The sequence below is a fragment of the Pseudophryne corroboree genome, chromosome 6 (assembly GCF_028390025.1).
Source record: "Pseudophryne corroboree isolate aPseCor3 chromosome 6, aPseCor3.hap2, whole genome shotgun sequence".
NCBI lineage: Eukaryota > Metazoa > Chordata > Amphibia > Anura > Myobatrachidae > Pseudophryne > Pseudophryne corroboree.
In genome coordinates, this window is record NC_086449.1 from 301781536 (window position 1) to 301807331 (window position 25796).

Sequence of the window (25796 nt, forward strand, 5' to 3'; positions counted from 1 at the left end):
GGCACCGCTGCTGATTTAGTACAGACTGACATGTGGACTAGCCTGCTCAATGTCCCTCCTAAAATGGCTGCCGCCATGTAGGAGACATGCTAGAGGTCATAATTGACCTCTAGTGTCTAAATGCCGGGAAGTGGTGCCGGCCAGGAGCGCATATCGAGGGTGGACACGGCCGCGGCACCCTGGCAGCGAGCATGAAAACCCCTTGGCAACGAGCATTACACACCCCTAGCAGCAAGCATGACACCTAGCTCATGAAATCCCTGGCAACAAGCATTATCCTCTAGAAACGAGCATGACACCCAGTGCATGAAACCCTCGGCATCAAGCATTCCCCCTGGCAATGAGCATGACCCAGCACATGAATCCCCCTGGCACGAGCATTACACCCTGGCAACGAGCTTGGTTCATTGCCAGGTGCATAAAACCCCTGGCAATGAACATAACTCCCTGAGCATTAAAACCCCTGGCACTGTGCATGGAACCAAGAGCATGAAACCCCTGGAAATGAGCAGGTGATTTAAAAGTAATTAGAAGCCTTACTGTAGGGCATAATGTGTAATGGGCATTGCAGTGTGTGGCATAATGTATCACGGACATTGCGGTGTGGCATAATGTATAATGGGCATTGCAATGTGTGGCATAATGTATAACAGGCATTGCGGTGTAAGTCATAATATGTCACAGGCATTACGATGTGTGTCATAATGTGTCACCGGCATTACGGTGTGTGGTACAATGTCTCAGGGGCATTGCAGTGTGTGGCATAATGTACAACAGGAATTGTGGTATGTGGTATACTGTATCACGGCCATTGTGGAATGTGATGTAATGTCTCATGGGCACTGCAGTGTGTGGCATAATGTAGAACAGGAATTGTGGTGTGTGGCATAATGTGTCACAGGCATTACGATGTGTGTCATAATGTGTCACAGGCATTACGGTGTGTGGTATAATGTCTCAAGGGCACTGCAGTGTTTGGCATAATGTAGAACAGGCATTGTGGTGTGTGGCATAATGTGTCACATGCATTACGGAGTGTGTTATAATGTGTCACAGGCATTACAGTGTGTGGTATAATGTCTCAAGGGCACTGCAGTGTGTGGCATAATGTAGAACAGGCATTGTGGTGTGTGGCATAATGTGTCACATGCATTACGGAGTGTGTCATAATGTGTCACAGGCATTACGGTGTGGTATAATGTCTCTGGGGCATTGCAGTGTGTGGCATAGTGTAAAACGGGCATTGCGGTGTGTGGCATAATGTGTCACAGGCATTACGGTGTGTGGAATAATATGTCAGGGGCATTATGGTGTGTGGAATATTGTGTAATGGGCATTATGGTGTGGCATAATGTTTAAGGGCCATTGCAGTGTGTGGCATAATGTGTAAGAGGCATTACTATAAGGAGGAAAAATGACAAATAATGTAAGGGGAATGAATCAGGATTATTTTTTTTCTTGTGGTGGCCAATGTCTGGGTGTGTGGATTGCAAAACTGGGGCAAAAGGTAGCGTTTTCCTGCATTGCCATGCCCCTTGCGGTGAAGCCACACCCATTTTAGCGAAGCCACGTGCTCAAATTTTTCACTTTTCTAATAGCAATGGGGGGGGGGGGGATTTGGTGCGCCAGAGTCAATTCAGCCTGCAGCTGTTTAGTAACCTGGCTATAACCTGTGTATTGTTGGATATAACTTGAGAGTTCCATTATGTTAATAACATTTTAACAGATCTATTATTCCATTTAGTTTTACACTGCATACAGGATTTTGGATTATAATAATACTTTGATTCCTATCCAGCCTTTCATAATTGCCCCAATAGGTTATTCAACCACACTTGGATTACCTAGACAGCTCTGGTGGTGCAATTTAAGAATATTAAGGATGTGACAGTGGCAAGAGAATAGTTTAGGGCCTCAAGGCCCGGGTGGCCCAACTGTCTGCTACAACTTATAGGCCCTACACATTAGGCTATATAACTGAACGATATGAACGTTCTCATTCATTAATGAACGAGAACTTGTTCATATCGTTCAGTGTGTAGGCACCAACGATGAACAATGCGCGGCCCCGCGCTCATTCATTGTTGGTACCGGGTCACTTATGCATGCAAGCCAATATAGACAATCTCGTCCATATTAGCATGCACTGCTATGAAGCCGGGTGACGGGGGGAGTGAAGAAACTTCCCTTCCCCCACCGCCATATCGGTCATCGGGCACCTCAGCGGCACATCGCCGTGTGTGTAGGGCCCTTTACTTGAGAACATAATAGGCTCCAAAATAGAGCAACACTTGTTGGAAGATCGATCCCACATGTGACCTGACAAGAACACATTGGAGGCCCTAACCTTACCAGCTTCTGTTAGTGCTAAATGATTTATCGCTCATTACCATATCCATCAAACAGGGTCCACAACATGAGAACATCAGACATTAAATTTCCATGCCCAAACAAAAAGAAAAGCCATTTCTTGGTTAATCTTCTTGCTTTGCATTATTATTTTGAAACATGAAATTGATGAAGAAGAAAACAAGCAACTTCCACAGGAAGGGAAGTCACTCATTTTGCACAGTGCACAAGTTTATACCTCGTAATTTCCCTTGCTAGAAATAGCCACTGACCTTAGAGAAACAGAAAGAATACGTTCCACGTCGATCTTCTTTTTTACAACTTCCTTCACCATTCCCTTCTCAGGGCCCTGTTTAATTTTCTCCCTTCCAACGAGGTACACAGACTTTGGTGTAAGGATAAGGTCTCTCTTTATTCCCTGAAATACAGGCAAATAGCTTACATGTTTATATAGGTCTCTGCCAGTCCCTGGGTGTACCAACAGAAACTAAAGACACAACCTCAATGAATTTAAAAATTGTGCACATCTTAAAAAAATCTTTAAAATCGCATTTAAATATATCCATAGTCCTCGTCATCCTTTATGTGCCCAACCTTGCAGAGGGCTAAAATAACCCAAAGAAAATGTATGCATGCAACATTCAGTAAATGAGCTATTTTATATAATCGGAATATATAAAGAAACACGTCTTGGATGCTTGAGATGTGTGAATTGCACTACAAGTTGCAGCATGAATGTTGGGAGTACATTTAGACACCCGCATACTAGCAAATAAATTACAATGAAGCACTGTTTGTCTTGTACAAGTGATATTATTATTTATATGCGGACCTGTCCTTGCGCATTGATGTGGACAGGTTTCGTTAAAGAATGGCCAACCATCGCTGTTCTGCACGACAAGCATTTGAGAATGGCTCCTCTACCAAGCCAGTAGCCAAACATTTTCTGGAAAAAGTGCCGCGATCGCAAGCCACGTCCCCGTTTTCATCATTATGGGGGCATGAACAGCGCTCAGAGAGCTGCTGGTTATGCCCCCTGTCCCTCTCTGCCGTGAATAGACACTGTGTGCATGCACATAACATCTATTCTCTGCTGCTCTGCTCAGAGCAGCGACTGGCAGGGGGGGATGGGGGTGTCTCACAACTGCCCCCCCATCCGTGGTTGACCCGCGGGTGGGACAACAGGACAGACCGTAACAAACGGGACTGTCCCACCAAAATCGGGACAGTTGGAAGGTATGGGGGTGTATTAAACAGAGGAGGAGGCCCGGGAGCAACCTCCTGCGTGTACGTCCGGGCCACAGTGCAGTAAAGGATGAGTGCAGATCTCCAGGGAAATGGTGCGGTCAGGATTTTCCCAGAGATTTCCTACTATGCATGTGCAAAACGCTAGGGAAATGGGCACTACTCCATTTTCCTGGTGATTTGAGGAAAGGTGCTGCTGCCGATGGGGTACTCCGGAGAGGTGAGTATTGAAAAAAATTAGTGCAGGGTATGCGGTGTGGGTGCATACGCATGCGCAGTTCTGACCAAATCGCAGCGCAGCAAAAAAAACGAGTGTGCGATCAGGTCTGAATGACCCTCAATATTCCTTACGGACTACGAGAAAAGGATTTACCGGTAGATAATTAAAATCCTATTTTCTCTAGCATCCATAAGGGATATTGGGGAATCTAGTACGATGGAGACATCCCAAAGCTTCCAGAACGGGCGGGAACGTGCGGAGACTGCTGTAGCACCACCTGCCCAAACTGGGTATCCACTTTGGCCAAGGTATCAAACTTGTAGAACTTCACAAATGTGTTTTTCCCCGACCAGGTAGCAGCTCGGCATAGCTGTCAGGCTGAGACTCCACGGGCAGCCGCTCAGGAAGAGCCCACTGATCTTGTAGAGTGGGCCTTCAGAGACTTATGAACAGGTAAGGCTGCCGACACATAGGCCTGTTGGATAGTAAGGCTAATCCAAAGAGCAATGGACTGCTTCGAAGCAGAACAACCTTTTTCTGCGCATCATACAGCACGAACTAGGAATCTGTCTTTCTGATACAAGCTGTGCGCTTGACATAGAATTTCAAGGCACGCACAGCATCCAATGCCTCCGGAGGAGCAGAAGTATCAGAACTGGACGGAACCACAAAAGGTTGATTCAGTTGAAACTCGGAGACAACCTTCGGCAGGAACTGTTGTCTAGTCCGGAGCTCCGCTCTGTCCTCGTAAAAGACCAAGTACGGAACTTGTACACGATAAGGCCCCCGATTCTGAGACACGTCGAGCAGAAGCCAGGGCCAGTAACATCAGTCTTCCACGTGAGATACTGTACTTGTTCTCTACCATCAGCAGAGGTTCAAACCAGGAGGACTGTAGAAATTCCAACACTACATTAAAATCCCAGGGTGCCGTAGGCAGCACAAAAGGAGGTTGTATGTGGAGTACCCCCTGCAAGAAGGTCTGAACTTCTGGCAACACTGCCAATTTCTTCTGGAAATAACTGGAGAGAGCTGAAATCTGGACCTTAATGGAACCCAGACGTAAGCCCTTATACACACCAGCCTGCAGGAAACGTAAGACACATCCCAAGTGGAACTCTGCAGGCGCATACGTGCATTCCTCGCACCAAGAGATATAATTTCTCCAGTTATGATAGTGTTTTGACGTCACAGGTTTCCTGGTCTGAACCACGGTAGCAATAACCTTTTTGGAAAGGCTACGATGTTCCGCGCAACCTCCATGCCATCAAACGAAGTCGCCGTAAGTCCGGGTAGGCAAACGTTTCTTGTTGAAGAAGATCTCTTCTGAGAGGTAAAGGCCAAGGGTCCAGAAGATCCGCGTACCACACCCTCCGAGGCCAATCTGGGGCAATCAGAATTGCCTGGACTCCCTGATTTCTGACTTGCTTGAGCACCCTTGGGAGCAACGGAATCGAAGGAAACAGGTAGACCAGCCAGTAAGGCTAAGGCAACGTCAGTGCATCTAATGCCCTCGCCTGAGGGTCCCTGCTTCATAAGCAATACCAGTGAAGCTTCTTTTTGAGACGAGAAGCCATCATGTCTATCTGTGGGCAGCCCCACCGGTGGATGATCTGCTGGAACACCTGCTGGTAGAGACCCCACTCCCCCGGGTGGAGATCGTGACGACTCAGGAAGTCCGCTTCCCAGTTGTCTACTCCCGGAATGAAGATTGCGGACATTGCTCTTGCATTCCTTTCTGCCCAGAGGAGTATCCTTGACACCTTTCGCATGCAGGCTCTGCTTTTTGTTCCTCCTTGATGATTGACATACGCCACTACTGTGGCGTTGTCCGACTGAACTTAGATCGCGTGATCCTTGTGCAGGGAAGAGGCCTGAAGCAGAGCATTGTAGATTGCCCGAAGTTCCAGAATGTTGGTCGGAAGGAGACATTCGTGGGCTGACCACCTGCCCTGGAACTGCATCCCATGGGTGACAGCTCCCCATCCCCTTAGGCTCACATCCGTCGTGAGAAGGGTCCAATCCTGATTTCCAAAACTACGGCCCTTTAGTAGATTGGAGGACTGCAACCACCACAGGAGGGAAATCCTGGCCTCCGGTGCATCTGAAGATGTGATCTGGACCATTTGCTCAGGAGACCAAGCTGAAAAGTCCTGGCATGGAACCTCCCATATTGGATCGCCTCGTATGAGGCGACCATCTTTCCCAACAATCTTATACAAAGATGGATGGACACTCGAGTAGGTCGGAGCACCATGCGGACCATCTCCTGAAGTGTTCTCGCTTTGTCCTCTGGTAGGAACACCTTCTGGGGCATAGTGGGGGTCATTCTGAGTTGATTGTAGCTGTGCTAAGTTTAGCACAGCTACAATCGTAAACTCAGACATGCGGGTGGACGCCCAGCACAGGGCTAGCCCGCAAAAATACATAAGCATCGCACAGCGGCGATGCCTGTGTATTTGAGGAGTAACTCCTGGCCAGCGCAGCTCCTGCAGCTGGTCGGGAGGTACTCGCCGCTCCCGCTGGCCGCAGCAGCTGCATGACACGTCACGCAGCCGCCGCGGCCCGCCCCCCCCAACGGTCCGGCCACGCCTGCGTTGGCCGGACCGCTCCCCCTAAATGATGGCTCAATGCCGCCATTCAGCCCCCTCCCGCCCAGCGACCGCCTCTGTCTCAGAGGCGATCGCTGGGCACCGATGACTGCCATGCGCCGGCGCACTGCGGCGCCGGCACATGCGCAGTTCCGACCTGATCGCTGCACTGCAACAAACTGCAGTGAGCGATCGGGTCGGAATGACCCCCAGTATCCAGCAACATCCCCAGGAACAGGAGCCGCTGAGTCGGCTCCAGGTTGGACGTCTACAATTTGAGGATCCACCCATGGTGTGACAAAAGTTGGATAGTGCGGTCGATATGGAGCAACAAAAGCTCCCTGGATCTTGCTTTGATCAGAAGATCATCCAGGTAAGGGACAATATTGACTCCTTGGACCCGGGGCTGGAACATCATCTCCGCCATCACCTTTGTGAACACCCTCGGAACTGTGGACAGGCCGAAGGGCAGTGCCTGGAACTGGAAGTGATTGTCCAGCAGGCCAAACCTCAGGTACGCCTGATGAGGCGGCCAAATCAGAATATGGAGGTAGGCGTCCTTGATATCCGAGGAAACCATAAATTTCTGTTCTTCCAGGCCCGCAATCACTGCTCGCAAGGATTCCATTTTGAACTTGAACACTTTCAGGTAAGGATTCAAGGACTTGAGATTCAAAATGGGCCTTACCGAACCATCCGGTTTCGGTACCACAAACAGGTTGGAGTAATAACCCTTGCCTTGTTGTGGTACTGATACTGGAACAAGGACGTGGGACTGGACCAACTTTAGGATGGCCTGTTGCACCGTAACCTGCATATCCTCCAAAGCTGGTAAGCTTGATTTGAAAAATCGTTGGGGAGGAGCACGGTCGAACTCCAGCTTGTAGCCATGAGAAATGAGATCCCTGACCCAGGTATCCTGGCAGGAAGCTTCCCAGACACGGCTGAAGTGACGCAGTCAAGCTCCCACCTCGAGATCCCCTTGGGGTGGGTGGGCACTGTCATGCTGAGGCCTTAGTGGAAGCAGAACTGGTGGTCTTTTCCTGAGATCTTGTGCTTGCAGGCTTTCTTGACTTACCTCTGGTGCCTCTAGTCACATTGGAGGCACCTCTGGACTTAGATCGAAATCTGTGAGACCGAAATGACAGTACAGATGGCCCCGGGTAGGAGCGTCTCGCCAGCGGGGCCCCAGAGGGAAGAAACGTGGATTTCCCAGCCGTAACTTTGGAAATCCATGTATCCAATTCAACCCCAAAATGTCTAGGTCGACCATTATTGGTCGACAGTAACTAGGTCGACAGGGTGTCTAGGTCGACAAGGTCTTTAGGTCGACATGTTCTAGGTCGACAGGTCAAAAGGTCGACATGAGTTTTTAATGTTATTTTGGTGTCGTTTTCTTCGTGGAGTGACCGGGAACCTCAATTAGTGCACCGCTTCGCTCGCCATGCTTCGGGCATGGTGCCTTCGCTTCGCTCGGCACAGATTACCGTTCCAATCGTAGTCCACGTGGATCGTTAAGTATGAAAAGGTTAAAAAAAAAGAAAAAAATTGTGAAAAACTCATGTCGACCTTTTGACCTGTCGACCTAGAACACGTCGACCTAAAGACCCTGTCGACCTAGACACCCTGTCGACCTAGTTACTGTCGACCAATAGTGGTCGACCTAGACATTGTCGACCTAGTTACTGTCGACTTTCAATCCGGATCCCGCCAGAGCTACAGTGATTATTTATACTGGCAATGTCTCCTGTTCGCTAAAAAAAATCACACAAGTGCTAGTTCAAGCAATTGTCAGCCAAACCCCGGTTTGTATAGTACTCACCACAGACGTCACATTCAGGCAGTATTAGGGGTGTGCGGCGTGCTGAGATTGTGACAGCCATGGCGCAGTGCCCCGCTGAACAACAACCCCTTAAGATGGTGGTCCTGCAGCGGGGAAGCGGCTCTGCACCTCGCAAGGCCGGTGACCATCCTCCCCCAACTCCCACGGTTCAAAATAACAAACATTAAAAAGAAATTGAAGAAAACTCTCTGGAGCTGCAGAGATATGCATCCTCTCCTGAGGGCACTTTTTTCAAAACTGCCTGTTGGAGGGGGCATAGACGGGAGGAGCCAGCACACACAGTGAAGAAATTTAAAGTGCACCGGCTCCTTTGGACCCTGTCTATACCCCATCGCACTAGATTCTCCAATATCCCTTATGGATGCTAGAGAAAAATCGTTACTGAAAAATCGTTCATTGGGGGTAATTCAGACCTGATCGCTCGCTAGCGTTTTTTGCAGCGCCGCGATCAGGTCAGAACTGCGCAATGTGCAGGCGCGTCGCACGGGTACAAAACAGATCGTTGCTGTGTGATGGGTTTTACAAAGAATCCATTCGCACAGCTGATTGCAAGAAGATTCACAGGAAGAAGGCGTTTGTGGGTGTCAACTGACCGTTTTCAGGGGGTAGTTGGAAAAACTCAGGCGTGTCCAGGCGTTTGCAGGGCGGGTGTCTGACGTCAATTCCGGCCCCGGACAGGCTGAAGTGATCGCAGTGGCTGATTAAGTCCTGGGCAACTCAGAAACTGCACAAGATCTTTTTGTACCGCTCGGCTGCATATGCGATCGTACACTTGCACAGCTAAAATACACTCCCCGGTGGGCGGAAACTATGTGAATGCAGGATTGCAAAAAAAACAGCTAGCGAGCTGTCTGAATTATCCCCATTGTTCATATCGTTCATCATTCAAATCGCACAGTGTATAGGGCCCCTAACACCTGCGTGGCCTCCCACAGGTATTTCATTATTTTGTACTCAGTCTCATTGTCTGTTCCACTTGGTTGGTGTGTGATAGTGTTCACACTAGGCTGTTTTAGCAGGGCGCCGCTCCCTGCCCGATTTTTTTAAGTCAAAATCCGCCCTGCCCCTTCTGCGGCGCCCTGCTAGAACAGCCGCCCGCTTCCTGCCCTCCCAGCGTGTAAAGATGCTGTGCGCATGCGCACGGCATCCATTCACGCTATGGGAGAGAGCTGGGGGAAGCCCAGCACCGACGAAGGTGCTGGGCACGCCCCAACAGTGATGTCAACGGCCACCGACGCCCCCTAGCGTGGGCACGCCCCCTAATTTACAAATATCTCCTGCTGCTTCTTTGCATTTAGATATAGGTCTGCTGAATTAATAATACAGAGCGCTTTGGATGTACAGATGTGACAGGACTTTTCTTCCTGTCTGCTGCGGATGTTCGCGGCACGTTTGCCACAAATAGTGTGCCCGCACAGATCTGCCGGCATGTGTGTACGCACAGGCTTCCATTGGAATACACACAGTGCTGACCAGTTGTGCCAAGCCATTATACGCAAGCTGAGTCCTGTCATATCTGTATACTGTTACCTTTCTATGCACATATTTGAATTGGTATATGTGGACATAATTCTGGAAGTTGGTGCAAAATCCTTGATATGTCACAACCAGTGAATAGGTTTATTGATGAGGATATTTTAAAAGATGCAAAAAGTGCCTGTATCAGCTTAACTACGATGATGCTGAGACAGTTCTTTTTGGTCAGCTAGAGTTGGCAGAATTACTAGCTGAGACTCAGCTTGACATATTAGAAAGAATAAACTGATCTCACCTTGCATTGCCTATTTTTGTCTCAATATTTTCGTACTAAGAAAATCCCTAGAGGTTTTAGAATTAGTAATACTCCAACCATTGGTAGACGTATCCCTGTTTTAGAAGTAACCCTGTTTTTTGTAGCCAATGGTGTGGAGTGTTAAATAAGTGTTCATTGGATTTACTTTTATTAGTAATAGAAGAAGTGAGTAGCAAACGGTCTAAGAAAATTGGTTGATAAGACTGAGAAGTGGTTTCATCAGTTACAGCTCTCCCTGGATAATTACAATACAGAATTAGAGATGAGCGGGTTCGGTTCCCTGAGCCCGAACCCCCCCGAACTTCACTACCTGAGCCCGGATCAGAGTCAGGCTCGGGTTTTCCCGCCTGACTCGGAAACCAGAACGAGGCAAAACGTCATCATCCCGCTGTCGGATTCTCGCAGGGTTTGGATACCATATAAGGAGCCGCGCGTCACCGCCATTCTCACTCCGGCTTTGGAGAGTGTAACGAGAGGACGTGTCACCGTCCTTCAGTGTCCTGCGTCAGTACAGTGGTCGTGTCTTGTGCTGCATCAGTCCAGTCACATTGGTGGTGTCCTCTGCTGCCATATGTACAATGCTGCTGTATAAGTCCAGTCCAGTGGTGCTGTGTTGTGCTGCATCAGTCCAGTGGTGGTGTATTGTGCTAGATCAGTCCAGTCACAGTGGTGGTGTCCTCTGCTGCCATATGTCCAGTGCTGCTGTATAAATCCAGTGCATTGCAGTGGTGCTGTGTTGTCCTGCATTGGTACAGTGATAGTGTCTTGTGCTGCCTCAGTCCAGTCACAGTGGTGGTGTCCTCTGCTGCCATATGTCCAGTGCTGCTGTATAAGTCAAGTCCATTGCAGAGGTGCTGTGTTGTCCTGCATCAGTCCAGTGGTGGTGTCCTTGTGCTGCTGTATATGTCCAGTGGTACTGCCATAAATCCAATGATACTGCCATATATGTCCAGTGGTACTGCCGTATAAATCCAGTGATACTGCCGTATAAATCCAGTGATACTGCCGTATAAATCCAGTGATACTGCCGTATAAATCCAGTGATACTGCCGTATAATTCCAGTGATACTGCCGTATAATTCCAGTGATACTGCCGTAAAATTCCAGTGATACTGCCGTATAATTCCAGTGATACTGCCGTATAATTCCAGTCCAGTGATACTGCCGTATAAATCCAGTGGTACTGCCGTATAATTCCAGTGATACTGCTGTATAATTCCAGTGATATTGGCGTATAATTCCAGTAATGCTGCCATATAATTCCAGTGATGCTGCCATATAATTCCACTGGTACTGCCATATAATTCCAGTGATACTGCCGTATATGTCCAGTGGTACTGCCATATATGTCCAGTGGTACTGCCATATATGTCCAGTGGTACTGCCATATATGTCCAGTGGTACTGCCATATATGTCCAGTGGTACTGCCATATATGTCCAGTGGTACTCACGTATAAATCCAGTCCAGTGGTACTGCCGTATAAGTCCAGTCCAGTGGTGCTGCCACAAAAGTTCAGTGGTGCTGTCCTGTGCTGTATATTATTTACGCCAAATAAAGGGGAACTATTTTTTTTAAAAGTGCCATCCTGTCTGCCACTGCAGTGCCACTCCTAGATGGCCCAGGTGTTTGTGCCGCTTAGCTTAGTCATACAGCTACCTCATTGCACCTCTTTTTCTTCTTTGCATCATGTGCTGTTGGGGGCCTATTTTTTTAAATCTGCCATCCTGTCTGCCACTGCAGTGCCACTCCTAGATGGACCAGGTGTTTGTGCCGCCCACTTATGTCGCTTAGCTTAGTCATACAGCCACCTCGGTGCAACCTTTTGGCCTAAAAACTATATTGTGAGGTGTTAAGAATAGACTGGAAATTAATGTTATTCAAGTTAATAATACCGTAGGATCAAAATTACCCCCAAATTCTGTGATTTTAGCTGTTTTTATGGTGTTTTTTTTTTTTTAAATCATCCAGATCCAAAACCAAAACACGAAAAGGGTGGTTTTGGCAAAACCTAACCAGATCCAAAACACCAGCATGGAACCAGATCCAAAACACAAAACGTGCCCGCCACACATCTCTACACAGAATTGGTGGTGTTTAAGGGGAGAAAACTTGATACCGTCATAAATAATTACAAACAGCATACTGTATATAGGTGGTTGTCAGTTGATAGTGTTGAGATTGTTTTGTTCTAGAAAACAATATAAATCTGATACGTATTCCTCGCAATCAGTCTTTAGAGAATTTACCCCCTAGATAGCCTTTGTATGCCCAGTCATCAGGAATAAAGAATAAAGTTTGTTCTTCCTAATGACGGGGCATTCAATGCCTTGAAATAGTAAAGTAAATCTGATTACTAAATTCCTGCAGTGCCGTGCTATGTTTCTCTGCAATTGCAGTTTCACTCCTGTTTTCTCCCTCTCTCTATATATAATATAAATGATAAAGAGCCTCTAAGGGATTCATATAAAACTATCAATTCATTTACATATCAAAATAAACTAAAATGATCTATCTGTAACACAAGTGCCACAATGATTCATGGCCTTAATATGAATGCCCTACTTGTGTCTGTTTAAGCTCACTTGATAAAGGTAGGCCTTCGTTTATGTGTTAAAACAGTATTTATTAGTCTGTGAGGTTTTTGTATGCATAAACGAGAACAAAAAAATCTTCTTACTAAGTGGGTCGATAAACTTACTTTAGACCTTCGGTCATACTTTGTAACAGTGTCTGCAAAATCAACTTTTTCTCGTTTTCCCAAGAATTGACGAAGCTCCGGGTGGTCTTCCATGCCAATGTAGTCACCAATGAAATTCCTGTTGATGCTGTTGCGTCTTCTTTCTTTTTTGTTGAGGAGAAGATCAGAGGCTGAAAATAAAAAATATGTAGAGACATCAAGTTTCTCCGCAGACCAAAATTAACCAAACATACGATACACTGCTACATAAAATTCAAAATAAATAGTTAACCCTTGACTAAATATAGGCATAGTTCATCCTGAGGTATACACATAGACATATACATACTATTTACAAGGAAAAACCATTTACAAGGAAAAACCTGTTTCTTCCTTGTATATGATTGTTGCAAATTCCGGAATCCGTGGCTATTACATTTAGCCGATAGTATCTATTTATTGTGACAATACTGAGCATTATTAAGTAGTATATTCAATACACTTTGGCATAATGGTTACTATTTGCCTGCTGGACATAGCTTCAAATAATTTGTTACTGTAGTTCCCAATGTTGGACTGGACTGAATAAAAGGGGCTCTAAACTCAATATGTGTGTAGGGAAGTTAAATGAGAAAATACAGTGTGTTTTTTTTCTTTTATCTTTAGAATTGTCTTAAGGGGGGTACACACGGAGCGATATTCTAAGCAATCTGACTAGATTGCTTAGAATTTCAGCATTATCGCTCCGTGTGTACCCCCTTCAGCGATAGCGATGCGCAGCCCCGCGCATTGCTATCGCTGCTGCTAGATTGGCCTGCATGCAGGCCAATCTAGCGGGTGGCTCACTTCACACATCTCTCCTGCATCGGCCCATCTATATGGGCCTTAAGGGAAACAGCAATTTTGTTTATATCACACAGCTACAAGAAGTCCTCAGTGGTCCTCACCTGCTCCTCTCTGAACAATTTATTGAACAGAAAATAATAAGAATTTACTTACCGATAATTCTATTTCTCGTAGTCCGTAGTGGATGCTGGGGACTCCGTCAGGACCATGGGGATTAGCGGGCTCCGCAGGAGACAGGGCACATCTAAAAAGCTTTTTAGGTCACATGGTGTGTACTGGCTCCTCCCCCTATGACCCTCCTCCAAGCCTCAGTTAGGTACTGTGCCCGGACGAGCGTACACAATAAGGAAGGATCTTGAATCCCGGGTAAGACTCATACCAGCCACACCAATCACACCGTACAACTTGTGATCTGAACCCAGTTAACAGTATGATAACAAAACGAAGTAGCCTCTGAAAAAAATGGCTCACAACAATAGTAATAACCCGATTTTTGTAACAATAACTATGTACAAGCATTGCAGACAATCCGCACTTGGGATGGGCGCCCAGCATCCACTACGGACTACGAGAAATAGAATTATCGGTAAGTAAATTCTTATTTTCTCTAACGTCCTAGTGGATGCTGGGGACTCCGTCAGGACCATGGGGATTATACCAAAGCTCCCAAACGGGCGGGAGAGTGCGGATGACTCTGCAGCACCGAATGAGAGAACTCCAGGTCCTCTTTAGCCAGAGTATCAAATTTGTAAAATTTTACAAACGTGTTCTCCCCTGACCACGTAGCTGCTCGGCAAAGTTATAATGCCGAGACTCCTCGGGCAGCCGCCCAGGATGAGGCCACCTTCCTTGTGGAATGGGCATCTACATATTTCGGCTGTGGCAGGCCTGCCACAGAATGTGCAAGCTGAATTGTACTACAAATCTAGCGTGCAATAGACTGCTTAGAAGCAGGAGCACCCAGCTTGTTGGGTGCATACAATATAAACAGCAAGTCAGACTTTCTGACTCCAGCCGTCCTAACTATATATATATATATATATATATATATATATATATTTTTAGGGCCCTGACAACGTCTAGTAACTTGGAGTCCTCCAAGTCCCCAGTAGCCGCAGGCACCACAATAGGTTGTTTCAGGTGACAACGCTGACACCCCTTTAGGAAGAAACTGGAGACGAGTCCCAGTTCTGCCCTGTTCAAATGGAAAATTCTAATATGGGCTTTTGTAAAACAAAACCGCCCATTCTTTTTGACAATCGCCTGGCCGAGGCCAGGACTAACAACATGGTCACTTTCCATGTGAGATATTGGTCAACAGCATGGTCACTTTCCATGTGAGATATTTCAAATCCACAGATTTGAGCGGTTCAAACCAATATGATTTTAAGGAATCCCAACACTATGTTGAGATCTCACGGTGCCCCTAGAGGCACAAAAGAACTGTATATGGAATACACCCTTTACAATCTGGACTTCAGGAACTGAAGTCAATTTTTTCTGGAAGAAAATCTACAGGGCCGAAATTTAAATCTTAATGAACCCCAATTTGAGGCTCAAAACACTCCTGTTTTCAGGAAGTGCAGAATCGACCTAGTTGAATTTCCTTCGTGGAGCCTTCCTGGCCGTACCCACGCAACATATTTTCACCACATGTGGTGATGACGTTGTGCGGTCACCTCCTTCCTGGCTTTGACCAAGGTAGGTATGACCTCTTATGGAATGCCTTTTTCCCTTCAGAATCCGGTATTCAACCGCCATGCCGTCAAACGCAGCCGCGGTAATTCTTGGAAAAGACATGGTACTTGCTGAAGCAAGTCCCTTCTTAGCTCCCCAGGCCCTTAGTCCTCTGTGAGCATCTCTTGAAGCTCCGGGTACCAAGTCCCTCTTGGCCCATCCGGAGCCACTAGTATAGTTCATACTCCTCTATGTCTTATAATTCTCAATACCTTGGTTATGAGAAACAGAGGAGGGAACCCATACACTGACTGGTACACCCACGGTGTTACCAGAACATCCACAGCTATCGCCTGAAGGTCTCATGACCTGGCGGAATACCTGTCCCGTTTTTCGGGCGGGACGCTATCATGTCCACCTTTGGTCTTTGCCAACGATCCACAATCATGCTGAAAAACTTCCCTATGAAGTTTCCACTCTCCCGGGTGGAGGTCATGCCTGCTGAGGAAGTCTGCTTCCCAGTCGTCCACTCCCGGAAAGAACACTGCTGACAGTGCTATCACATGATTTTCCGCCTAGCGAAAAATCCTTGCAGTTTTGTCACTGCCCTCCCGCTTCTTGTGCCGCCCTTTCTGTTTACGTGGGCGACTGCCGTGATGTTATCCCACTGGATCAATACCGGCTGACCTTGAAGCAGAGGTCTTGCTAAGTTTAGAGCCTTATAAATTTGCTCTAAGCTTATTTATGCAGAGAGAATTCTCCAGACTTAATCACACTTCCCTGGAAATTTTTTCCCTGTGTGACTGTTCTCCAGCCTCTCAGGCTGGCCTCCGTGGTCACCGGCATCCAATCCTGAATGCCAAATCTGCGGCCCTCTAGAAGATGAGCACTCTGTAATCACCACAGGAGAGACACCCTTGTCCTTGGATATAGGGTTATCCGCTGATGCATCTGAGGATGCGATCCGGACCATTTGTCCAGCAGATCCCACCGAAGAGTTCTTGCGGGAAATCTGCCGAATGGAATTGCTTCGTAATAAGCCACCATTTTTACCAGGACTCTTGTGCAATGATGCACTGACACTTTTCCTGGTTTTAGGAGGATCCCGATTAGCTCGGATAACTCCCTGGCTTTCTCCACTGGGAGAAACACGTTTTTCTGGACTGTGTCCAGAATCATCCCTATGAACAGTAGACGTGTCATCGGAAAAAGCTGCGATTTTGGAATATTTAGAATCCACTCGTGCTGACGTAGAACTACTTAAGATAGTGCTACTCCGACCTCCAACTGTTCTCTGGACCTTGCCCTTATCAGGAAAGCGTCCATGTTTCCTTTTAAGAAAAATCATCATTCCGGCCATTACCTTGGTAAAGACCCGGGGCGCCGTGGACAACCCAACGGCAGCGTCTGAACTGATAGTGACAGTTCTGTACCAGGAACCTGAAGTACCCTTGGAGAGAAGGGCAAATTTGGACCTGTAGGTAAGCGTCCCTGATATCCAGTGACACCATATCGTCCCCTTCTTCCTGGTTCGCTATCACTGCTCTGAGTGACTCCATCTTGATTTGAACGCTTGTATGTAAGTGTTCAAATATTTCAGATCTCACCGAGCCGGTTGGCTTCAGTACCACAATATAGTGTGGAATACTACCCCCTTCCATGTTGTAAGAGGGGTACTTTGATTATCACCTGCTGGGAATACAGCCTGTGAATTGTGTGAGGGGGAGATGTCTCGAATTTCCAATGTACACCTGGGATACTACATGTAGGATCCCGGAGTTCCCTTGCGAGTGAGCCCCCTGCGTACTGAAACTCTTGAGATGACCCCCTACCGCACCTGAGTCCGCTTGTACGGCCCCAGCGTTATGCTGCGGACTTGGCAGAAGCTGTGAGGGGCTTCTGTTCCTGGGAATGGGCTGCTTGCTGCAGTCTTCTTCCCTTTCCTCTACCCCTGGGCAGATATGACTGGCCTTTGCCCGCCTGCCCCTATGGGGACGAAAGGACTGAGACTGAAAAGACTGTGTCCTTTTTTGCCGATATGTGATTCGGGGTAACAAAAAGTGGATTTTTCAGCTGTTGCCATGGCCACCAGGTCCGATGGACCGCCCCTTTATACGGCAATACTTCCACATGCCGTCTGGAATCTGCCTCACCTGACCACTGTCGTGTCTTCGTCTGGCAGATATGTAAATCACATTTACTCTTGATGCCAGAATGCAAATATCCCTCTGCGCATCACGCATATATAGAAATGCATCCTTAAAATGCTCTATAGTCAATAAAATCTTGTCCCTGTCAAGGGTATCAAAATTTTCAGTCAGGAAATCCGACCAAGCCCCCTCAGCGCTGCACATCCAGGCTGAGGCGATTGCTGGTCGTAGTATAACACCAGTATGTGTGTATATACTGTCATGATATTTTTCAGCTTCCTATCAGCTGGCTTCTTGAGGGCGGCCGTATCTAGAGACGGTAACGCCATGTTTTTATAAGCGTGTGAGCGCCTTATCCACCCTAAGGTGTGTTTCCCAACTCGCCCTTACTTCTGGCGGGAAAGGGTATACCGCCCATAACTTTCTATCGGAGGAACCCCACGTATCATCACACACTTCATTTAATTTATCTGATTCAGGCAAAACTACAAGTAGTTTATTCACACCCTACAAAATACCCTTATTTGTGGTACTTGTAGTATCAGAAATATGTAACAGCTCCTTCATTGCCCTTAACATGTAACTCGTGGCCCTAAAGGAAAATTACGTATGTTTCTTCACCGTCGACACTGGGGTCAGTGTCCATGTCTGTGTCTGTCGACCGACTGAGGTAAATGGGCGTTTTTACAAGCCCCTGACGGTGTCTGAGACGCCTGGACCGGTACTAATTTGTCCGCCGGCCATCTCATGTCGTCAACCGTCTTGCAGCGTGTTGACATTATCACGTAATTCCATAAGTAGACCATCCATTCCGGTGTCGACTCCCTAGAGAGTGACATCAACATTACAGGCAATTTGCTCCGCCTCCTCACCAACATTTTCCTCATACATGTCGACACACACGTACCGACATACAGCACACACACAGGGAATGCTCTGATAGAGGACAGGACCCACTAGCCCTTTGGGGAGACAGAGGGAGAGTTTGCCAGCACACACCAAAAGCGCTATAATGTATATAACAACCCTAGAAGGTGTTGTTTCTATATATGCGCTCTTAATATATCATTATATCGCCAATTTATGCCCCCCTTCTCTTTTAACCCTGTTTCTGTAGTGCAGTGCAGGGGAGAGTGGGAGCCTTCCTCACCAGCGGAGCTGATCAGGAAAATGGCGCTGAGTGCTGAGGAGAATAAGCTCCGCCCCCTTTTCGGCGGGCTTTTCCTCCCGGTTTTTTAATAACTGGCCTGGGTTAAAATACATACATATAGCCTTAATGGCTATATGTGATGTATTTATTTGCCAAATAGGTATTTATATTGCTGCCCAGGGCGCCCCCAGCAGCGCCCTGCACCCTCCGTGACCGTGTCAGTGAGCCGTGTGACAACAATGGCGCACAGCTGCAGTGCTGTGCGCTACCTCTCTGAAGACTGTGAAGTCTTCTGCCGCCTGTTTCCGGACCTCCGTTCCGCCGTCTTTCTTCAGCGTCTGTAAGGGGGATCGGCGGCGCGGCTCCGGGACGAACCCCAGGCTGACCTGTGTTCCGACTCCCTCTGGAGCTCAGTGTCCAGTAGCCTAAGACTTCAATCCTCCTGCACGCAGGTGAGTTGCCAGTCTCTCCCCTAAGTCCCTCGTTGCAGTGATCCTGTCGCCAGCAGGAATCACTGATTAGAAACCTAAAAAAAAACTTTACTAAATAGCTCCTTAAGAGAGCCATCCAGTTTGCACCCTTCTCGGACGGGCACAAAAACCTAACTGAGGCTTGGAGGAGGGTCATAGGGGGAGGAGCCAGTACACACCATGTGACCTAAAAAGCTTTTTAGATGTGCCCTGTCTCCTGCGGAGCCCGCTAATCCCCATGGTCCTGACGGAGTCCCCAGCATCCACTAGGACGTTAGAGAAAAGGCACTGTTATTTGCAGCATAGACGGGGAGTCGCACAGATGGAGGTTGGGTGTACAACATATTTTAGCACATACATAGTAGAAGAACTATGGTCATACTGTACTAGGTGCCTGAAATATACTGTTTTCCAAACGGTCAGTCTACTTATATAAAAGAGAGAAAGAAAAATGAAAGTCATTTCCCACCTTGCTCTCGCATCTCAACATATTTCTTCCTTGCAACATACTTCCTCCAGGCTTTCTGAATTGTTCTGGCATAACCGTCATATTTTCTCTCCCGCATCTCCTCCAGGAGAAACAACTGGGCATAGAAATAAGGTGTTAAATCAACATCTCCTGATAATATTCATGTGTACAGGACGTCATGCTCAACCTGTATCACTTTTTTTTCCAAACAATTCAATTGGTAACTTGAATATACTCTGATAACGAAAATAGGATTTTAATTACCTAACGGTAAATCCTTTTCTCGTAGTCCATAAGGGATATTGGGGACAACTTAGTAAGATGGGGTATAGACGGGGTCCAAGGGAGCTGCTGCACTTTAAATTTCTTCAATTGGGTGTGCTGGCTCCTCCCCTCTATGCCCCCTCCCACAGGCAGTTATAGGTAAAATAGTGCCCGAAGGAGAAAGGACATACTTGAGAGAAGGAACATAACAACGAGTGGTGAGATTCACACACCAGCACACCACTAACATAAAATGACCAGCAACGCCTGGTAACAAAACAGCAACAGCTGAATAGGTAACCATATAAAAGATAACCTGCAGAAAAGTCAACACTCTGAGGCGCGCGCCCAATATCCCTTATGGACTAGACTACGAGAAAAGGATTTACCGGTAGGTAATTAAAATCCTAATTTCTCTAGCATCCATAAAGGATATTGGGGACAATTTAGTACAATGGGGACGTCCCAAAGCTTCCAGAAAGGGCAGGAATGTGCAGAGACGACTGCAGCATCGCCTGCCCAAACTGGGTATCCTCTTTGGCCAGGGTATCAAACCTGTAGAACCTCACAAAGGTGTTCTTCCTTGACCAGGTAGCAGCTCGGCATAGTTGCAAGGCCGAGATTCCACCCAGGAAGACCCCACCGATCTTGTAGGGCCTTCAGAGACTGTGGAACAGGTAAGGCTGCCGGTACATAGGCCTGTTGTATAGTAAGGCTGCCGACACATAGGTCTGTTGTATAGTAAGTCCAAGCCAACAAGCAATGGACTGCTTGAAACAGGGCAACCCTTTTTCTGCGCATCATATAGCACAAAGAATCCGTCTTTCTGATCCGAGCCGTTCTCTTGACATAGATCTTCAAGGCTCGCACAGCATCCAATGCCTTCGGAGGAGCAGAAGTGCCAGAACTTGACGGAACCACAATAGGTTGATTCTAGTGGAACGCAGAGACGACCTTCGTCAGGAACTGCTGCCTAGTCCTAATCTCTGCTCTGTCCTCGTAAAAGACCAAGTAGGGGCTTTTACATGATAAGGCCCCCGAGAGACACGTCGAGCAGAAGCCAGGGCCAGTAACATCACTGTCTTCCACGTGAGGTACTTGTCTTCTACCATCATCAGAAGTTCAAACCAGGAGGACTGTAGAAATTGCATCACTACATTCAAATCCCAGGGTGCCGTGGGCAGCACAAAAGGAGGTTGAATGTGAAGTACACCTTGCAAGAAGGTCTGAACTTCTGGCAATACTGCCAATTTCTTCTGGAAGAAAATTGAGAGAGCTGAAATCTGGACCTTAATGGAACCCAGATGTAAGCCCTTATCCACACCAGCCTGCAGGAAACGTCTCAAGTGGAACTCCGCAGGCGGATATATGCGTTTCTCGCACCAAGAGACATATCTTCTCCAGATATGGATGATAGTGTTTTGACGTCACAGATTTCCTGGCCTGAACCATGGTAGCAATAACCTTTTTGGAAAGGCTCTTGCGAGCTAGGATGTTCTGCTCAACCTCCATGCCGTCAAACGAAGTTGCCGTAAGTCCGGGCAGACGAACGGTCCTTGTTGAAGAAGATCTCTTCTCAGTGGCCGAGGCCAAGGGTCTTCAACAGACATGTCCAGAAGATCCGTGTACCACGCCCTCTATAGCCAATCCGGGGCAATCAGAATTGCCTGGACTCCTTGATTCCTGATTCACTTGAGCACCCTTGGGAGCAATGGAGTCTGAGGAAACCGGTAGACCAGCCGGTAAGGCCAAGGCGACGTCAGTGCATCTACTGCACTCGCCTGAGGGTCCCTGGTTCGTGAGCAATACCAACGAAGCTTCTTGTTGAGTCGCTTGCTCAGGAGATCCAACTGAAATGTTCTGGCATGGAACCTTCCATACTGGATCGCCTCGTATGAGGCTACTATCTTTCCCAACAATCTTATGGATGGATATTCGAGTAGGCCGGAGAACCATATGGACCATCTCCTGAAGTGTCTTCGCTTTGTCCTCTGAGAGGAACACTTTCTGGGCCACAGTATCCAGCAACATTTCCAGGAACAGGAGCCGCTGAGTTGGCTCCAGCTGGGACTTCTGTAAATTGAGAATCCACCCATGGTGTGACAGAAGTTGGATAGTGCGGTCTATGTGGACCAATAAAAGTTCCCTGGATCTCGCTTTTATCAAGAGATCTTCCAGATAAGGAACAATATTGATCCCCTGGACCCGAAACATCATCTCCGCCATCACCTTCATGAACACCCTCGGAGCTGTGAACAGGCTGAAGGGTAGCGCCTGGAACTGGTAGTGATCGCCCAGCAGGGCAAACCAGGGTAAGCCTGGTGAGGTGGCCAAATTGGGATATGGAGATAGGCATCATTTATATCCAGGGAGACCATGAACTCCCGTTCTTCCAGGCCCGCAATCACTGCTCGCAAGGATTCCATCTTGAACTTGAAAACCTTTAGGTAAGGGTTCAAGGATTTTAGAATCAAAATGGGCCTTACCGAACCGTTCGGTTTCGGAACCACGAACAGGTTGGAGTAGTAACCTGGACTGGACCAATTTTTGGATGGCCTGTTGCAGTGTAACACGTGTGTCCTCCAAAGCTGGTAAGCTTGATCTGAAAAATCGTTGGGGAGGAGCGCCGTCGAACTCCAGCTTGTAGATCTGAGATATGAAGTCCTTTACCCAGGTATCCTGGCAGGAGCTTTCCCAGATACGGCTGAAGTGACGCAGTCGAGCTCCCACCTCGAGATGCCCTCGGGGTGGGTGGGCACAGTCATGCTGAGACCTTAGTGGAAGCAGAACCGGTGCTCTCCTGAGAATCTGCGATTGCTGGTTTTCTTGTATTACCTCTGGTGCCTCTAGCCGCATTGGAGGCACCTCAGGCCCTAGATCGAAATCTGTTAGACCGAAAGGACTTGGTAGACGGCCCCGGGTGGGGACCCAGAGGGGAGAAACGTGGATTTCCCTGCAGTAACTTTAGAAATCCACGTATTCAATTCCACCCCGAACAGCCAATCCCCTGAAAAAGGGAGAGACTCTACACTGCGCTTGGATTCTGCGTCCGCTATCCGCTGACGCAACCATAAAGCTCTGCACGCCGACACTGCCATCACAGTGGTGCTAGCATTAATATTGCCTATTTCCTTGAGAGTCACACAGGACGCGTGCAGTGTCCTGAATGTGCTTAGGAGAGTCACTGTAGTGACCAGGGACATATCCCCTGAGAGACCCTCCTGAATTTGAGTAGCCCACGTATGAATGGCATGAGTCATCCAGCAACCTGCGATGACCGGTCTTTGTGATATACCTGCTGCTGTGTAGATAGACTTCAGTGTAGTCTCTATTTTTCCCCAGGGTCCTTTATGGAAAAGGAGCCCAGAGCTGGCAGTACCGCCTTTTTAGATAGGCGAGAGACTGATACGTCAACAGCCAGGGGTTCTTACCAGATTTTCCTGCCTTCAGGAGCAAATGGGGAAGTGTGCAAAAACCGTCTTGACACTTGGTATTCTTTATCTGGATTTTTCCAGGCTAACTTAAACAGGTCATCTAACTCTGCAGAATCAGGGAAAGTGACACTGAGTTTGTTCTGTGTTAAGAAAAACGACTGCTGTGACGCAGCGTCCTCTAGAGGGAGTTTTAACACGTCCCGTACAGCTAGAATGAGGGGTTCAATACACCATGTAAAAGGGGTAGCCCATTAATAGGATCCAATTCCTCCTCCTCCTGTGTCTCCTCATCAGAGTCTGAGAGTGACGCAGGTGACCCACATTTTTGTGGTCCTGATCTAGAGAGGGGGGGGGGGGGGGCTGTGTAACATCTGCCCTTGCAGCTAGGTCTGCAAAAGCCTGTTGCAGTTGTTGAGTTTTTTGAGCATTAGCAGTGATCTGGGATGACATATCCGACACCATGGCTTTTATGGCACCCCCCCAGCACCCTCACTGAGTTGTGAGTACTGGCTGCATTGTTCACATGATATGGAACCAGATGTAGAGGGAGAGAATCTGGTGTGACATACACTGCATAATTGGTGTTTTACCATGTTTTCAGTAAACAACACTTAAATACACATACACACGGACAAGTAACACAATAGCAAGCATGCCTTACTGTATGTGAGAGGGAGAGAGAGAGAAGAGAACAGCACACCCAAGCTAAACAGCCCCAGTGAGGCTGCAAGCTGATATATCACGGTGTAACACCGGAGTATTTGTCCTTTTAAGGACACAGATTGTGTACAATAGCGGCTCTCTCCCCTTTGCTACACCCCTATACCAGTTTCCAGCGTTATCCTGAGTGTCTGAAGGAGCTGTGTGTGCCTGCTGCAGCTGTAAGCAGAGGAAGACGCCAAAATGCCGCTGGTCCCACTCCGAGTAGGCTCCGCCCCCTGTAATGGCGCCTGAGCTACAGTTATATTTATACTGGCAAAGTCTACCTAGAAGTGTAAAACATCACAGCAAGTTCTAGTTTTCACTATCGCTGCCCGTGTACACAGGGGGCTATAGCAGGTCCCCCCCAGGAGGGTCCCGTATGCCTCCCCTATGTTTTTGCCGCACCAAGAACCGGGGGATCCCCCTAGTGGGCCCCAGTGTTTGTACTCACCACTTTAGTCACCTTCAAGCTACTGTTAGGGGTGTGCTGCGATTGTGACCGCTAAGTGGCAGTGCCCCGCTGTACAACTCTCAGGACGATGGTTCTGCAGCGGTGAAGCGGCTCTGACACCTTACAGAGGCCGGTGACCATCCCCCTCTAACTCCCACGGTGCAGGTATGCTGCTGCCCAAACAGCATACCGAAAATAAATAAGATTTTAAACCTACCGGTAAATCTATTTCTCCTAGTCCGTAGAGGATGCTGGGGACTCCGTAAGGACCATGGGGTATAGACGGGCTCCGCAGGAGATAGGGCACCTAAAAAGAACTTTGACTATGGGTGTGCACTGGCTCCTCCCTCTATGTCCCTCCTCCAGACCTCAGTTAGAGAACTGTGCCCAGAGGAGATGGACAATACAAGGCAGGATTTAGCAATCCAAGGGCAAGATTCATACCAGCCCACACCAATCATACCATGTAACCTGGAACATACATAACCAGTTAACAGTATGAACAACCGACAGTAACGGTCCAAAACCTATTCCAACTGTAACATAACCCTTATGTAAGCAACAACTATATACAAGTCTTGCTGAGTTTCCGCACTGGGACGGGCGCCCAGCATCCTCTACGGACTAGGAGAAATAGATTTACCGGTAGGTTTAAAATCTTATTTTCTCTTACGTCCTAGAGGATGCTGGGGACTCCGTAAGGACCATGGGGTTTATACCAAAGCATCCAATCGGGCGGGAGAGTGCGTATGACTCTGCAGCACCGACTGAGCAAACGCTAGGTCCTCATCAGCCAGGGTATCAAACTTGTAGAATTTAGCAAAAGTGTTTGACCCCGACCAAGTCGCCGCTTGGCAAAGCTGTAATGCCGAGACGCCTCGGGCAGCCGCCCAATAAGAGCCCACCTTCCTAGTGGAATGGGCTTTAACCAAATTTGGTACCGGCAATCCAGCCATAGAATGAGCCTGCTGAATCGTATTACAGATCCAGCGAGCAATAGTCTGCTTCGAAGCAGGTGCGCCAATCTTATTAGCAGCATAGAGGACAAACAGAGCCTCTGTTTTCCTAATTTTAGCCGTTCTGGCTACATAAATCTTGAAGGCCCTGACTACATCCAGGTATCTGGAATCCTCCAGGTCACTTGTAGCCACAGGCACCACAATAGGTTGATTCATATGGAATGAAGAAACCACTTTAGGCAAAAATTGCGGATGTGTCCTCAATTCAGCTCGATCCACATGAAAAATCAAGTAGGGGCTTTTGTGTGACAAAGCCGCCAATTCAGACACTCGCCTTGCTGATGCCAAGGCCAACAGCATGACCACCTTCCAGGTAAGAAATTTCAACTCAACCTTGGTAAGCGGTTCAAACCAGTGTGATTTTAAGAACTGCAACACCACGTTCAAGTCCCATGGTGCCACTGGAGGCACAAAAGGGGGCTGGATGTGCAGCACTCCCTTTACA

The 25796-nt window shown here is 47.8% G+C and overlaps 1 protein-coding gene across 2 annotated transcripts in view; it reads right to left on the reverse strand.

Annotated features, from left to right (window-relative positions):
• MYO1E (myosin IE) overlaps positions 1 to 25796 on the reverse strand; it is a 347330-nt gene that overhangs the window by 64824 nt on the left and 256710 nt on the right. For both annotated transcript variants that reach the window (XM_063926190.1, XM_063926191.1), the window contains 3 exons: positions 19482 to 19596; positions 12741 to 12910; positions 2622 to 2767 (listed from right to left, as the gene is read on the reverse strand). In XM_063926190.1, coding sequence (XP_063782260.1) covers positions 2622 to 2767; positions 12741 to 12910; positions 19482 to 19596 — 431 coding nt within the window. The remainder of the gene's footprint in view (positions 1 to 2621; positions 2768 to 12740; positions 12911 to 19481; positions 19597 to 25796) is intronic.